Source organism: Protomyctophum bolini (genome assembly GCF_963924005.1).
Source record: "Protomyctophum bolini genome assembly, chromosome: 1".
NCBI lineage: Eukaryota > Metazoa > Chordata > Actinopteri > Myctophiformes > Myctophidae > Protomyctophum > Protomyctophum bolini.
The window spans coordinates 33,942,107-33,957,750 of NC_137862.1; the positions used below are offsets into that span (position 1 = coordinate 33,942,107).

General features: G+C 45.1%; 1 protein-coding gene across 6 annotated transcripts in view; it reads left to right on the plus strand.

Annotated features, from left to right (window-relative positions):
* Positions 1-15,644, plus strand: part of sox6 (SRY-box transcription factor 6) — a 173,709-nt gene that overhangs the window by 135,580 nt on the left and 22,485 nt on the right. For 4 of the 6 annotated variants that reach the window (XM_080760745.1, XM_080760746.1, XM_080760747.1 and 1 more), the window contains 3 exons: positions 3,754-3,903; positions 7,205-7,382; positions 8,185-8,426. In XM_080760745.1, the coding sequence (XP_080616871.1) occupies positions 3,754-3,903; positions 7,205-7,382; positions 8,185-8,426 (570 nt within the window). The remainder of the gene's footprint in view (positions 1-3,753; positions 3,904-7,204; positions 7,383-8,184; positions 8,427-15,644) is intronic. The other 2 variants (XM_080760748.1, XM_080760749.1) reach the window with 1 other exon arrangement.

Sequence of the window (15,644 nt, forward strand, 5' to 3'; positions counted from 1 at the left end):
GTGGGGTGTCATACAGTACAGTGACGATCAGGAGTGTGCCATCATGTCCGACATCATCAGCAGACTGTGTAATCTGGCTGTTATGTTGTCGCAGGCACAAAAAAGTGAATCTCTCCGTTTAACCTCTGCTGCCTCCAGAGGGCTCGCTTTTAATTACCAGAGGCTAACAGGCTGACCTTGGGCCTGCCGGGCTCATTTGGAATCCATGCTCGCTGAGATCTGCTTTAGTCTGCTGGGAGATGGGTTGGGGGTAGGCGGGTCACACAGAGCGTGCACATGCCAGCATGTGTGTGTGTGTGTTGCTCCATATATGTTTTGGTTTGTGCGTGTGCAACGTGCGTGTGCATGTGCATGTGTGTGTGTTTAAACAGTTTGCTGGTCACTGGTGTAGGTGTGGCAAACAGAGGGGCTTTGTTCAGTTTTCTCATTCATGTTTCTGCGTTGGGAAATAAAAGAGGAAACGTGCATGCACGTACGCGAGCGCGCACACACACACACACACACACACACACACACACACACACACACACACACACACACACACACACACACATACTGCAACACACACACACACACACACACACACACACACACACACACACACACACACACACACATTGCAATAATATTACAGTATTACATTCATCTACTCATCTACTAGGAAACAAACACTCAAATAAAACAAAAACAAATAAGACAAGCCGGGAATTCAATGGTGGCAGTAAGGCTCTATTAGCTCAATAGTAAAAATGTCCGTACTTGCGCAGGAGAGTGATTCGAATCCGGCTTGGAACAGGAAAGTTGCATACATGACCTTATCCATTTGTAACACACGAGTGGAGCATTTAAGCACTTAAAAAAGCTTTGTTTTCCAGGTAACACTATTACTCGTAACATTTTTTTTTTTATTGTGGTATTGCTACTTTGACTTAAGTAAAAAGAAAAACAAATAGTACTTCTTTCACGACTGGTCTTTTGCCAACTTCTTTCCACAGTACAGACCCTGGTCCCTCATTGACTTTCAGCTTGACCCTCATTACTATGAGCCTTCTCCTGCCCTTGCTTGGCAAGAAGGCTTGGCGTGAGTGTGGGGTGGTGGGGGGGATTGGAGTCTACTGAGAGGGGCAGGCAGATGTCCTCTGCTTAGGGGACTAGAACATGTGTCCTGGCCATGGAGAGATACCGCATCACTCATCACGCATCAGTCTGTCTACTTAACCCGGCCTCTCAGGCCCCACGCCGCCCATTTGATTGACTGTTATTCGGACCTTAGTTAAGTCCAGTTAACTCTAATTAGCGGGTGTAATCGCTACACGGAGCTCAGACCACAAATCTTTTTTGAGGATATTCAGTCTATAGATAATTCAAAAGAAAACTGCAGTATTGAGCCTGGAATTGATGTCTGCCTATGTTCTTGAGCAGTGGATGAAGGACACACTCTTCATTTTCCTGAGCCTCCTGATTGTATTTATTGTTCTTTGACTCCTGGAGGCGAGCTGTTGGTTCCACCCTGTGGCACTGACCTGCTAATCAGCGCTCACAAAGGGAAGCCCGACTGCCTCTAATTTGAGGCAAAGTCCAATTATGCTCTTTTTCCGGGACAATAAAGTTCTTCCCACTTGAGGTCAGGGACACGGCCATCGACAGGCCTGTTAACAAACATCTGTCCAACAGATCCTGCTTCCGCTCGTCTACCAGTAGCCTGGAGTCACAGGCAGGCAACAGAAACTCTCTCTCTTTCACACACACACACACACACACACACACACACACACACACACACACACACACACACATGTATGCACGCACAGAAAAATATATGCACGCACGCGCATGCACACACACTACCTTTACCATTCAGATTTACACGGAGAGACTGCCTCACGGGAGAAGAAAACAGAGTTGTGTCCACTCTCTCCTCTTGAAGACAAAAGGCTGCTTGTGAGCGAGGTGGGGGCAGTGCTATCATTGTGGGAACATAATCAGCCTGTCATTTCCGCTGCCCATGTGCTGTTGTTATCCCCAGGTCCCCCTGGAAGAATGGCCCTTTTGTACTGCCGCTTATGTGGCAGCGATAAAGTTTCTTCTAGGACTTCGTACGTGTTTATATCTGGAGATATGTGAACAGACACAAAATGCTTTGTTTGGCTTTAGTCGTCTGCGTCCGCACGGCCAAAGGTGGGACACCCAGGTCACTGACACCGGGGCTGTCTTTTTTTTCTTCTTTTAATTCTCTCTCTCTCTCTCTCTCTCTCTCTCTCTCTCTCTCTCTCTCTCTCTCTTTCCATCCACACAAATGCAGTCTCTCTGTACATGGCTGCTCAAACCGGGAAATTAGGCAGAGCATGCTGCTTAGTTGCCGGAAAACAGATTCTACCAAACAGCGCCTCGATTGCATAACATAGAAAAACAAAACGGTTGCTTTATATAGTTTGGTGTTAGGACAGCCAGTGGGGTTATTCTTGGGGTGCTGTGTGTCTGATGAGGAGTGCTCTAGGTAGGGGCTCTATATACTTTAGAGGTACTATAATTGGGCCCTATTTTGCATGTATAAGTATCAGGTCTTATGACTTGACTTAAGACCTGGAGGTGTGGCCAATGCTTTTTGGCCACTCAAAATAGCTTAATAGCATTGGCCACACCTCCAGGTTTTTACTTAAGTCATAAGACCTGATACTTAAGACATGCAAAATAGGGCCCGTCTCTCTCTGAGGAGGTGGTCTGAGAAAGTGATTGTATGTAACAGACCCGCATTATTGATATCCAAAATGATGTAATGGATGAAAATGTAATGAAACTGAACTGAGTTATCTAAAATAAAGAAGAATGATATGTTTTACAGTACTTTGTCCAAAGTTGAATCCAACACACAATTAGAAGGATCCGTTGGTTTTTTATTTCCCCCTCTTTTTTAAACATTCAATCTTTGTATCAATATCCTCAACCACTCCGTAGAATGTATGCCAGACAATCAGCTCAGTGGTAGAAACATCAATTATCATCATCAAAGTTCAACCCCGTCACTGGGATTAGCGTCACCGACTGCTTTGGCAATTGCACCACACACGTTTGACAGGTCAGGTCACCAATGGTGGAGAACCTACTGATAGATAGCCAACGAAAGTAAGTGTGACGACATCCATGGTCTTTGTGCAAGTTTCTAAGCCTTAATAATGTATGTATTTAACGCATCCTGTGATGGCAGTCCAATTGAGGTTGGGATTTCTAACATTGTGGGATGGTGGACGAATTAGACAGGCTCACATGGCTGCACTGTACGTACGAGGACAAATCACGGGCCAGAAACTTCAATAGCAAGACGTGTACACCCATAGAGAAGAGAGTTCACTTTGCTAACACACTTGCATTCAGTGTGCACACTTTTCTCTGTGATGAGTGGAAAATAAGGCCTCCAAGTATCTTGAATGAAAGCCATCTCTGTGTGGTTTTTAAGACTGCTGTCTCTCTTTGGGTTCAGTCTTTGAAATACAGTTAAGACCTTTGATGGAGGTTCTCTGCCAGCCTCATGGAAAGAGAGGAAACACATAGCGAGAGAGGGGAGAGAGAGAGAGAGGGGGAAAGGGAGAGAGAGAGAGAGAGAGAGAGAGAGAGGGGGGAGAGAAAGAAGCAGAGATGGAGATGAAGGCAGACAGAGAAGCAGTTTTTAGGGAGAGGAAAAGAGAGAATATAAAACTTTGAATGTTTGCTGGCTTTGGATGTTAACGCCTTGCGGCTTTCTCCACCTCCCTACAGCAACTGTATGCCGCCCAGCTTGCCAGCATGCAGGTCTCTCCCGGAGCCAAGATGCCCCCTCTTCCCCAGCCCCCGAATGCCGGTGGGCCCATTTCTCCCTCCTCTCTGAAGAATGACAAGAGGTCCTCCAGCCCCGGCAGTTACATTAAGGTACCCATCCTCCCCATCTTCGGCCTTAAGCAGCACTTGATCTAGACTCCTTGGTCCTGTCTCAGTAAAACAGCAAGCAGCGTCGCTGCGCACCGCATCAGTGTTATAGCAGACCATTGCAGAGCCCGACTTCAAGCAGCCCATCAATCTGTGAGGTTTTAACAAGGCCCTCTCTCTCTCTCAACCAGAACTCTGTGGACAAGGTTGCTATGGTTATGGCTGCTCCAAGCAAGTAATTTGTGGAACACATGGTTTCTGATCACAAAGAAACTGTGTTTTTTTTTTCCTTCCTTTTTTTTTAATGTAACTGGGATGGAACAAAACCATTATGACAGAAAAGTTAAACAGTGTTGTTCAAATGCAGGGGGAAAAAAGCAAGATTGATGATTTCTTCTTTTTTTGGGGCCTTGTAAATAAACCAAATACAGGAGGTATTTTTCTGCTGCTGTATGGCATGGATCCACCAGACCTCTGCACAGATCATAGGGCATATACATCATCCCCACTCACTTGGGCCATAATAAGAAACATACGTCCATTTGGAAAAGTTTAGCTTAATAATATCACAATGGAGAAGGTACATAAATCATGTCATTAAGTGGTAGGGCAGCACTCTGGTATTCTCTTCAGGACGCTTACACACACAGACAGACACATGGGCAAACAGACGCGCAATCGTGCACACACATGCGCGTATACACAGATTACACACACACACACACACACACACACACACACACACACACACACACACAAACACACACACACACACACACACACATGACACTCTTTACGCCTGCTGCGTGCTGGGAATTCATCCTAAAACTGGCGTCAAACTGTCCTTTGATCAAATTAATGTCATTTTTCATTCACCCGATGAGGTGAAGAACATTTTGAGCAATATTACTACAAACCGCCTGCAAAGTAGATCCTACCAATAAATACTACAAACATTTTGAACATAAAATGGTAGGGATTGAACATAAATTGCAAGCAAATATGCACTGACGGCCCCATCTGTGTCCATACTTAGATGGAATTAGATTGCCTTTAGTTTTGTTTGTCTGCTTTCAGCTTCGCTGCATGACAAACTGTTATTGGCACTGCAATAACACGGCCTTGGGGCAGTCTGTGTTTGAGCCATATGTTTGGACAAGGAGACACTTGGGCTTTGAAAAAGATTCACTTAATGACAGCATAAGCTCCTATCTTATTTAAAACACTGCTGTAGGCACACATTTTATAACCTACAAAGTGACAGCTTTTTCACGGCTCGCAATATTTATTCTATTCAAGCCATTTCGATGCATTATCATATTCTTGCTGTGGCTTTACTTAAGGTAAATCGTCTGAGCATAATTTATCTGAATTTCAACATGATTATTCATTACTTGTCATTCAGACCACTTTAGACTTGTATACTGTTATGGGGGGGGGGGGGGATGAGTGGGCTTCATCTAAGTCAAAGTTGACACATTCTTATACAGTCAAATTCTCAGTTTTAATTGAATCCATTATGTTGTCCTGTCATCCCTATTTTGGGCAGGTCATAGGGGACGAATGGTTTTGAATACAGAGGAGGTGCATGGGCATGAAATAATGGTTTAAAGTATGGATGGATACCTCATACCTCTATTTATTTTAAAATATCAATACATTGATGTATTGAAATTCAGAACATTTAAAAAAGAAAAGAAAAGAAAAGAAATTCAGAAATTTTCAAACCTAGCCGCTGTATACATCGGCTATTTTCACTATATTTGAAATAGCCATTAAGTACTTCATAATTGCGACCGAAGGTCGCAATTAACTATGGAATTGCGCATTTTCCTGTCAGTGTGGCGGGCACCATATATGGTGCCCAGGTCTTGTGACATCATGTGACATCATCAGGGATGGAGATGTGGACACCCTGATGTACAGTAAATGCGACCTGCTGTCGCAGTTAAGCCCATATATGGAGTTCCCTGATGTCATCAATATTGGCCAGCAACTCTACATCTGAACTCCAACCTCAAACCCTTAGATCTCCCTCCATACAGTATATGGATATATGTCAGAATATGTTTGACCTACCTGTCCATTCAAATTTCAAACTGTAGACTGGCCTGCCCCAAAGTTATTAGTGCAGCCGTGCCCGGCAGCCGGTGAAAACTAGAGTTCTCAACAGGCCCGAAAAACTGGTGTTCTCATCAAACCCTGTACACTCAAGAGAATGTTCCCGCTACCAACCTTAGATCTCCATATACTGTATGGAGCTCACCTGTTCTGACATTCCATATGTTGATCTGACCTCATCAAAACCTATACACTCAAGACATGCTACTTATATGGCCAGTACAGAATTCACTGCAATAGAAAGAATAAGTCTGCACACCGTTTTGAAAGCTCCCCAAACCCTTTATTTACCAAGGCGGGGTAAAAAAAAACCAACGAGGTCGCTTCTCGCCCCCTCAGGCGTCTTACTGGTACATATATTGTGTGTATTTAGTGCTTGCAAAAAATGCACAGTAGGTCCACTCAAGTACATGCACGTCATTACTGTCCACCACTGCCACTGACTTCCTCTAGTTCTCACCTCCACCAGCACACATTTAGGCAGCAGGTGTCCTCAGACAAGCAATGTTTCATCCTTGTAGGCACTCTGGAGAACACTGCTGTTCATCTTTCACACCCTGGGCCGTTCTGCACACGGCTCCAACTACTGTACTCCAGGAAATAAACACATGTATCTGACTGTACAGTACCCTGACACCTCACAACTAAGCCACTCATAGAACCTTGTATGGATTGATTTATGTTTATCACATTATATAATGTAGCAATTGGTATCATGTGTAACATAATAAGGCCAAGTATGCACAAATGAGGAAGGAAATTAGAAAACAACTTAATGAAGTAGATAATGTAAGTCGACATCTGATGAATGAAACAGCTGTCTTTGATCGTCGGCAGCACTGTTATCTGGTCATTATTTATTCTTCGAACTAGTGTGCAGAGACAGAACGCAGGGAGGAGGAGAGGGAGAACAGATGAAGACGTACGGAGAGGCAGAATCTGCTTTAATTAGTGTGAACAAAGGCACTGGGCAACTGTGAGGAAGACCGTGATCATGGCACTGTGCCTAAGGATGGAGGAGGGGAGAGGAGAGGAGAGGAGAGTGGGTCAAGACAGGGCCTCTGTAATTAACCAGGAACGGAGCATATCTGTGCCATTTGGGAATGTAGACCTTCTCCAGTGGAGTTGGGGGGGCACCTATTCACATCTGTCTTCTCTCTTTCCCCTCATCTGTGCTGCGTAGGAGGAGGGAACACAGCCTCTCAACCTGTCTGCCAGGCCTAAGACAGCAGACCTGCTCAAGTCCCCCGCGTCTCCCACACAAAACATGTTCGGCGGCAAGAACAGCCCCAACAGCCTGGTCAGCAAAGGCGGCATCCCTAGCCCCCTCATTGGAGGCCTGGGTCGTGGCTCTTCCTTGGGTAAGTCATGCCAAACACTGCTTAACACAAACACGCACAAACGCACACCACATACACAACTGACAATCTCTGAGAATCATACATTTGTTATTGTTATTATCATTTTCTGTATTTAGAGAATCGGACCATTATACAAACTACACAAACACTTTGATTTTATTTTAATCCAGACTAAACAAAAAATGAATAGTATCTCTCTCAATACAGGCTTAACTACTGGGTCTAAAACTGCTCTAAATCAATGCCCTCTAATTCAAGTTTTGTGGAAGTCGTGGGGGATTCTTTGTTTTTAAGTGCCCTCCTCTTCCGCCATCCCTCTCATGTGTTAAACTCAGCCCCCTAACTGTCATTAAGGACATCTTTCATTGGAAATGGAAGTCTGTGGGTTTTCCGCTGCTCTCTTTGGACTGCTGTCTGTTTATTTTTGTTGTACGTCTGTGATCTCAACTGCCACTCAGCCTCACCTAGCTCAGAGATGTTAATTACACAAAGAAGAGATATGCACAGGTTCTCACTGCATCTGCTTCTCCTTAATAATCCCACTCAAACTGCACATGCACACACACACACACACACACACACACACACACACACACACACACACACACACACACACACACACAGGAAGGAGGAGGAGCTTTTACAGGCTTTGATACTTCACATCTGACAGATAAACACCTGCTATCAAACCTGAACTGAATAGCGTGCTCGTGGGTGTGTGCCTGCGTAGTCGCACGCATGTCTGCATATACTGTACTGTGCTGTACGCGTGTGTTCCACTTTTGTTTGCGTGTCCTAACAGATCATTTTGCTGTCTCTGCCCCCTGCTTCGTGTCGCTGGCGTCTGCCTACACAGACATCCTATCCAGTCTGAACTCCACGGCACTGTTCGGGGACCAGGACGCAGTGATGAAGGCCATCCAGGAAGCCAGGAAGATGAGGGAGCAGATCCAGCGAGAACAGCTGCAGCATCACCAACAGGGCATGGAGGCCAAGCTCTCCGCTCTCACCTCCATGGGCCTTAACAACTGCAGAGCAGACAAGGTCAGCTATGATGCAGCTAACAGTCTCGTCCTTTCCCCCTGTCGCGTACAGTACGGTACAGTGCACACTTTCAAGCGTGTTCACATTTACATTTTTACTGGTGTGGTTCCCTTCATCGAACATCATACAGAAATGTGTTAGTGTAGAATCCATTTTACTACAGCACGCCTATTAAGATACACTTGACCAGAGATACTGCTGCCACTCATACTGTAGTTCTTCATAAACTTCATAAACTATATAAAAAGAAATACACACTAAGATGGAAACTGGAACACAGTGATTCTGATATAGCTGTTAATTCTTAAGACCAATATTTCTCTTTAATCCCTGTCCAGAGTGGTGCTATTGATTGGCGTGTGTAGTGTGTGTTTAGTGTGTGTGTGTGTGTGTGTGTGTGTGTGTGTGTGTGTGTGTGTGTGTGTGTGTGTGTGTGTGTGTGTGTGTGTGTGTGTGTGTGTGTGTGTGTGTGTGTGTGTGTGTGTGTGTGTGTGTGTGTGTGTGTGTGTGTGTTCATAAGTATCTGTGAGACTTGGTGTTAATGTTGTGTGTGAGGGCCGAGACAGGCCATGGCAGTGCCCGGCGCGGGTTAAGAAGGCTCTGAAGTCTCTGCCCAATTAAAGCAGACTTGCGGCGCTCTCCGTCCCTCGACGCGGGACAGGGCCCCGCTTTGTACCAGGAGCGCACACTCCCAGGGATCCCCTTTAAAAATATCTTCAATCGATGAGTCAATCAAGGAGATAGAGAAGAGAAAAAAGCTGTCCTCCTCCCTTCAGTTTGATGCCATGTTGCCAGTTGGCTGAGGAGCAGGCAGGAACTGGGAGCGATGGCTCATTAATATTTCAGCACCTAACACTTTCAACCAACAGCTTCAACTAGGTCAATGTATGTAAAAGAAAAAGTCAATGAATATCTATTTTGATTTCCCCTTAATGTGGTGTTTGGGTGCGATCTCTCTCTATGCAGGTGGCAATCATCTGTGCTTCCGCTGAAGAGAGGCAAATAAATTGGTGGGACCCGCAGAGGGGATGCGGAGAAATTGAATCTCTCTTTAGTTAATGACAACTAATGTCAGACTAACACCCACGGGCAATAACGATGTATTCTCTGATCTATTATCATTGAAGTGGATATGATCTATCCTGTCTTATTGTATCCCATCTTTCCTCATCCTATTATGTGCGTCTTTAAGCCATTTTCTCCGCCATTCTTGCCTCTCTTTGTGCATGTGAAGCCTTAAGGATCAGTGGATGTGAGGCCTGTTAGGAATGCGCCTTTTAGCTCCTTTCCCATAGTTGGTTTAACCAAATGGACCTGTGGTTACATTAGTACCCTCTCTGAGTTAAGTGAACACTCAGGAGTTTACAGTGCAGTCCCTGTTTGGGACAGGACGCGGAGCCTCCCTGCCTCTGAGGTGAGCGTGTGGTCAGCCAAGCAACGGAATCTGCCGCTACATGACATGAATGCGGTGTCGGAACAATGACTGAATAGAGGGCTTTTCAACAGGCTGCATACACCTACGGCTACATTGTTCTTAGCAGGTAGAGCTTGATGCCTTTTTTTTCCACTCCCTGGCTTGTCTTTTGTTTGATTTAGTTTTGTCTTCCTTGCATTGTGGCGGGCCAAGCTGTCTATTCAGTTTGTGTTTAAGCAATCATCTCAGGTGAGCTGAGTGTTTTTTTTAATGGGGGGGTAGCACTTGACACAGTCAATCACTCCTCACCTCACCTCTACTCTACCTTTTACCCTCTGTTTCCAGTCTGAGAATAGAGGTGCGTGCGTGCGTGCGTGCGTGCGTGCGTGCGTGCGTGCGTGCGTGCGTGCGTGCGTGCGTGCGTGCGTGCCAGTGTGCCAGCGAGAGAGAGAGATATTGAGAGAGAGCGCAAAAAAGGTGTTGCAGGAGTAAGCTTTGATGTAAGAGTGAGTGCAGTGCATGCTGGGAGGCTGGCAGAGACTGGAGGATCAGAGCATTGACAGCACACAGACAGAAACAACAAATAATAATTAGCTGCACTATCAGGTTGAGAATATGACTGGTATGTTTGGGTTATTGCGTTGCTAGCGGTAACTGTACACACACCAGAGACTCCTGTCTTGGGAAGTCACTGCTGTGCATGCGTGCGTGCGTGCCTATAAATACGAGGACTTAGCAATACTTTATTGGACGAGAGACTTCAGAGTTTATAGTGTGAGAGGATAGGACACACAGTCACAGTTCATAAATGACAAATGTATGTGTGTGTGAACTGTGCTCATGTCTGGTTCTCTAGATCCTATATATGTCAGTTACTGAGATACTATCACCTCCTAGCTCTTGTGACAGTGTTGCGATTTGGGAGGGTGGTAAAATTAAAAGACACACTTTACCAAGTCAGCTAAAAGAATTACCTCGTCATCATCACATTTCTGCTGCAGCGAAAAACAGTAGTAGACTATAATTTTCAGCCATGAGGGAGAGAGAGAGGGGGGGGGGGGGGGGGTTGGGGGGGGGGGGTCCTGCTGATACAACAGCCTATAGAGGTTTGAATGTCCCAGATAAAAGCTTTCACTTTGGTCAGTTTCAGAATTATTAATATTTCAGCCAAGAGCCTCACCTGACATAAATACGGTGCGCTCTTTAATAGCTCCCCTCACAGTCTCTTGTTTGGAAGTTTATCATGGTGAGCGAGATCATGGCGAAGATTCTGAAAAGGTAACATAAATGGGATTAAGGAGAGGTTAAAATCATCAAGTGTGGCCGTTAGACGGGGATATTAAATATTGATTTATCCCAGTGTAACGACCGGGCGGCAGAGTGGGTCTAAGTGCTGCTTACAGATGGATCAATTTATCTTTTAATACAAAGTGTGTTGGTGAAGTACAATGCATCCTTCCCTAACCCCTATTCTCTCTCTCTCTCTCTCTCTCTCTCTCTCTCTCTCTCTCTCTCTCTGTCTCTCTCTCTTCCTTTCCTTTACCCCTTCCTCCCTTCCCCTCTGCCTGATCATTGACCTAGGAGATAGAGAGGCCCTGCGCTTGAGGACATGTAAAATATTCATGCTTTACGGGAGTGTGTTTCCTTGCCTTGTCTTTTTATTTGTGCGTTTTACTACAGCATATCCCCTCAGCACAATACATAAAAACCTTTTTACAACCCCACAACAATTTACCTGCTTGAAATATTAATCTAAAGGTATTATTGTCTTTAGAGGGCAATTACTTTGTTCCATTATTTACCAACTTCTCCTCATCCAGCAGAGGGTTTTCATCTAGAGCTTCTGGCAGAATGCCTAGAGTCAAATATGTCCCATCCATTTGTAGCTCTTGGAATTGTTTCCTGCTATTATGTACTGTGGCTATAACTGGATGCACTGTGTTTCAGAGTCATGGTTGAATAAACAATATCATCAGTAAAGTACCCTATTCACCAAGCAGTTGGAATAGGGTACTTTCCATGTGCATTCTACTTAGATGTCAGCAGATACACATTTGACAGCAGTTACATCGAATATGTGGAATTGGAAGACAAGCCCAGTGCTACTCATTGTTAAGAGTGGCACATTTCAAAACAGATTTTTTTTTGTCTTGGCTGGGATAGTAGCTGCAGATGGGATGCACTGGAGGCTGGATGCACAGATAAAATATATTCCTTTGCTGACATGTCCCAAACTGGAAGCAAAAGGTGAAAGGCCAGTGTATTAACCTATTGAACCGCCCTCTTCTGCCCCACAGCCCCTCCCCTCTTCAATATTGATGAGTGCAATTGTCCATCTCCCTCATCTCGGAGCTCAGCTCCTAAATATTCAAATGGAGCTTAAGCCTTATGCGTACTTGTGCTCCACCAAATCCTGACTCCTAACCTATTGGTTATAGTGGTTACACGCCTTGCTCTTGTGTGCATGTACGCGTACATGTGTGTGTGTGTGCGTGCGTGCGTGCGTGCGTGCGTGCGTGCGTGCGTGCGTGCGTGTGTGTGTGTGTGTGTGTGTGTGTGTACGCTCGCTCGTGCACGCGCATGTGTGTGTGTGATGCCAGAGATCTATTCAGGCAAAGCCCTCACAAAGACTTTGAATATAATCTTGTCTGGTCTGCAGCCCTGGAAGCAATTTTCTGCTCCTTTTCGACTGCTGTCTTGGAAATTGCAAACCAAGGCGTTTTGGCTGCAATGTAAATCCCTGGCATACAAGGGTTTGCCCATCCAAATTAGATTATGTTCAGCTCCCAGACACTGGCCATAGCCAGCAAGTGCTATTGTTGAAGATTGCTTACATTATAGCTTTGTCCAATTGTTCATATTTGCCAAAAGTATAAAAATAGTCTATGACTATGGTTGAAGTGTGTGTGTGTGTGTGTGTGTGTGTGTGTGTGTGTGTGTGTGTGTGTGTGTGTGTGTGTGTGCATGCATGCGTCAGTGCGTGCGTGCATGTGGGTGCGCGTGTGCTCGCGCACACATCTGTGTCTGCGTGTGTCTGTGTGTGTGGGCTACAGTCCCAGGTCATCATGCCTTTCGTTTCATCTTGTCTCTCCCCCAGAAAGACATCAAGACCGCGTCTTGGTCGGGCCATTTGGCTGAGGTAGCTCCATTATTTTCTTTACTCGTCATTTTATATTCTGGCATCCTGCAGTGGCTTGAAAAATGTTTCTGGCCCTGTTAAGTTAGACCTGTAAGACTGTGCTGACCACAGGGATCATGCAACAAAGACGAAGAGGCAGACTTGGCCACAAAGGGCCATTTATGCTCTGTGCCATTGTTGCAGTTGGCTCATAATGGATTCAGTGTCCAACAGGTCACAAGGTTCAGTCTACACATTAGGCTGATTCAGTAATGCTCTAATATACTTCACTTTGCAACCTGGAGTGTTTGATAAGGTTGGAGATTTAAGCCCAACTTAACAATCCCTTGAGGACCCAATGAACAGTTCAGGGTCGTTGGGAGCTGGAAACCCATAAAAATACATGAGCTCAACACAAATGATCTGAGCACAGCATGTAGAAGGGGTTGGGGGGGATCTAAGCTCTCTGATAGAAACATAGATATGGTACAGTAACACATGAAATTTGCCATTTCAAATTGGATCATTTAAACTGCTACAGTAGGTCAGATTTTGTTAGTTTGACTTGTTCTGATATATAGTGTGTGTGTGTGTGTGTGTGTGATGTAGACTTCTAGAGGTAGTGATACCTGTTTTAGATGATGTAGACTTCTAGAGGACTTCCATTGGAGAGCAGATGCCAGTCTGTGGCTGGTTGCTACTGTTGGTTCTCCTGCTGCACACTACAGGCCTTTGCAACGGGGAGCTCCTGCTAAAAGAGAGAGTCTGCATGAAAGAAAGCACGCATGCACTCACTCACCGCACGTCTGGATGCACTTAAGAGTCAAATGGTTCAAAACTACCAACTACTGGAAGACTGCAGACTTATAAATAACATCACAATCGGTTACAATAAAAACACAAAACAGATGAGGAGCAGGAACAGGGCGGTGAATGTAGAAGTGCAGCCTTTGTCTCCGTCAGGTTTCGGACAGATCGTTGAGGGGTTTCAGTTGGAGGACCTCAAAGCCTGGACTTAGACCATGGCGCTGACTGACAACTGATACATAAAGCCTTGTATTGTGGTCAAGGACGCATGGCCTTCAACGTACCACATACCAGGTGTGTGCCATGGCCAGACACGGTAGAGCATACATAAGAACATAAGCATCTGATTAGAGCCCTGCAGCTGCTAAAGGTTTCCTTGGTGAACTTTTGAAATACAAATGTAAATAAACATACATAGACATTAAGATAAAATATGGACAACGTTCAAACCAGCCATTTCCTTAACGTGCTTCTCCAAACTATTAGTCACTTTGTCACTTTGCTCTGCATTGGTCTTGAGTCTGTATTTGAACTATCTGGGGCCAAATGGCGTTGCCAATAACCGAGGGCTATCTATAAAGGAAGTGACAGGAGCGGCAGTGTGATGCGTAAGTACAGGGCAGAACGAAGCACAATGCATGGGGCCGTCCACCACACGCCTCTGCCTCCTCTACCCAGAATACGCCCTGTGGGCAGAGCAGCAGGCCTCCGGCACATGTCCTGTGGCCAGGCAGATTAAAGCTCTCTTTACAACGCTGACACAGACAGGCTCTCCCTGGTTCCTTGCACCAGAAGTTCAACAGCTCTCTCTCTCTCTCTCTCTCTCTCTCTCTCTCTCTCTACCCCCCCCCCCCCCCCCACACACACACACACACACACACACACACACACACACACACACACACACACATACACACACACACACACACACACACACACACACACACACACACACACACACACCCTATAGACCCATGACTTCACTGGGCAGCCATATGTGGCTGAACAAAATGCATCTGTAACCAAAGTTGAGAGACAAAGAGTGTGCAGGCAGGCAGGCAGGGCAGATGAGATTATTGTGGGTGGCATTTTTCCACTACAGTTTAGAGTGCACTACTATAATTTTAGTTGTGGGATGGAGGGCTGCATGCTGAAGTCATTTGAGGGAGGAACCGCTCGCTTGCCAGCGGTCGTGGTCAGAATGGGAGGGAAACGACGTGTACCGTTACATCTTTTGTATTCTCTCTCTCTCTCTCTCTCTCTCTCTCTCTCTCTCTCTCTCTCTCTCTCCTTTGCTTTATTCTTTTGTATTCCTTGTTTGTTTTTGGATATAATTATTCTCACACCTTGCCTTCAACATTCTCAATCTCTCTGCTTTTTGTCAGTGTTAAGCCTCATGCTACCGGGCTGTATTGCACAGTACTGTACAGTACATTATGAATACCCTTCATAGCAACTATACTGTACATAAGTGATTACCCCAATCTCTCTCTCTCTCTCTCTCTCTCTCTCTCTCTCTCATCTTAAAGTATGGCCAGCATCCCTAGATACTACTTCACGTCCTTTGCTGCTCTTCTGTGTCAGAGTGATCAGTAAAAATTTAATGACACTATAAAATAATAAAAGTGCCATTAATTTATCACAGCACTTGATGTGTGGGCAGTAAAGAAGCATTAGTTCACTGAATATTTTTGTGGCTTTAAACAAAAATGCCTGATGTTGTGCACATAATTTATGGCCATAATTTTAACTGTAATGCTAATTTCCAGGTATAAATTACCAAACTTATAACCAATAAGTATATTAAACACAGTATATAAAATGTCATGAAAATGTCTGCCAGCATATTGCATGGACAGCTCAGTGTTCATTAGCATAT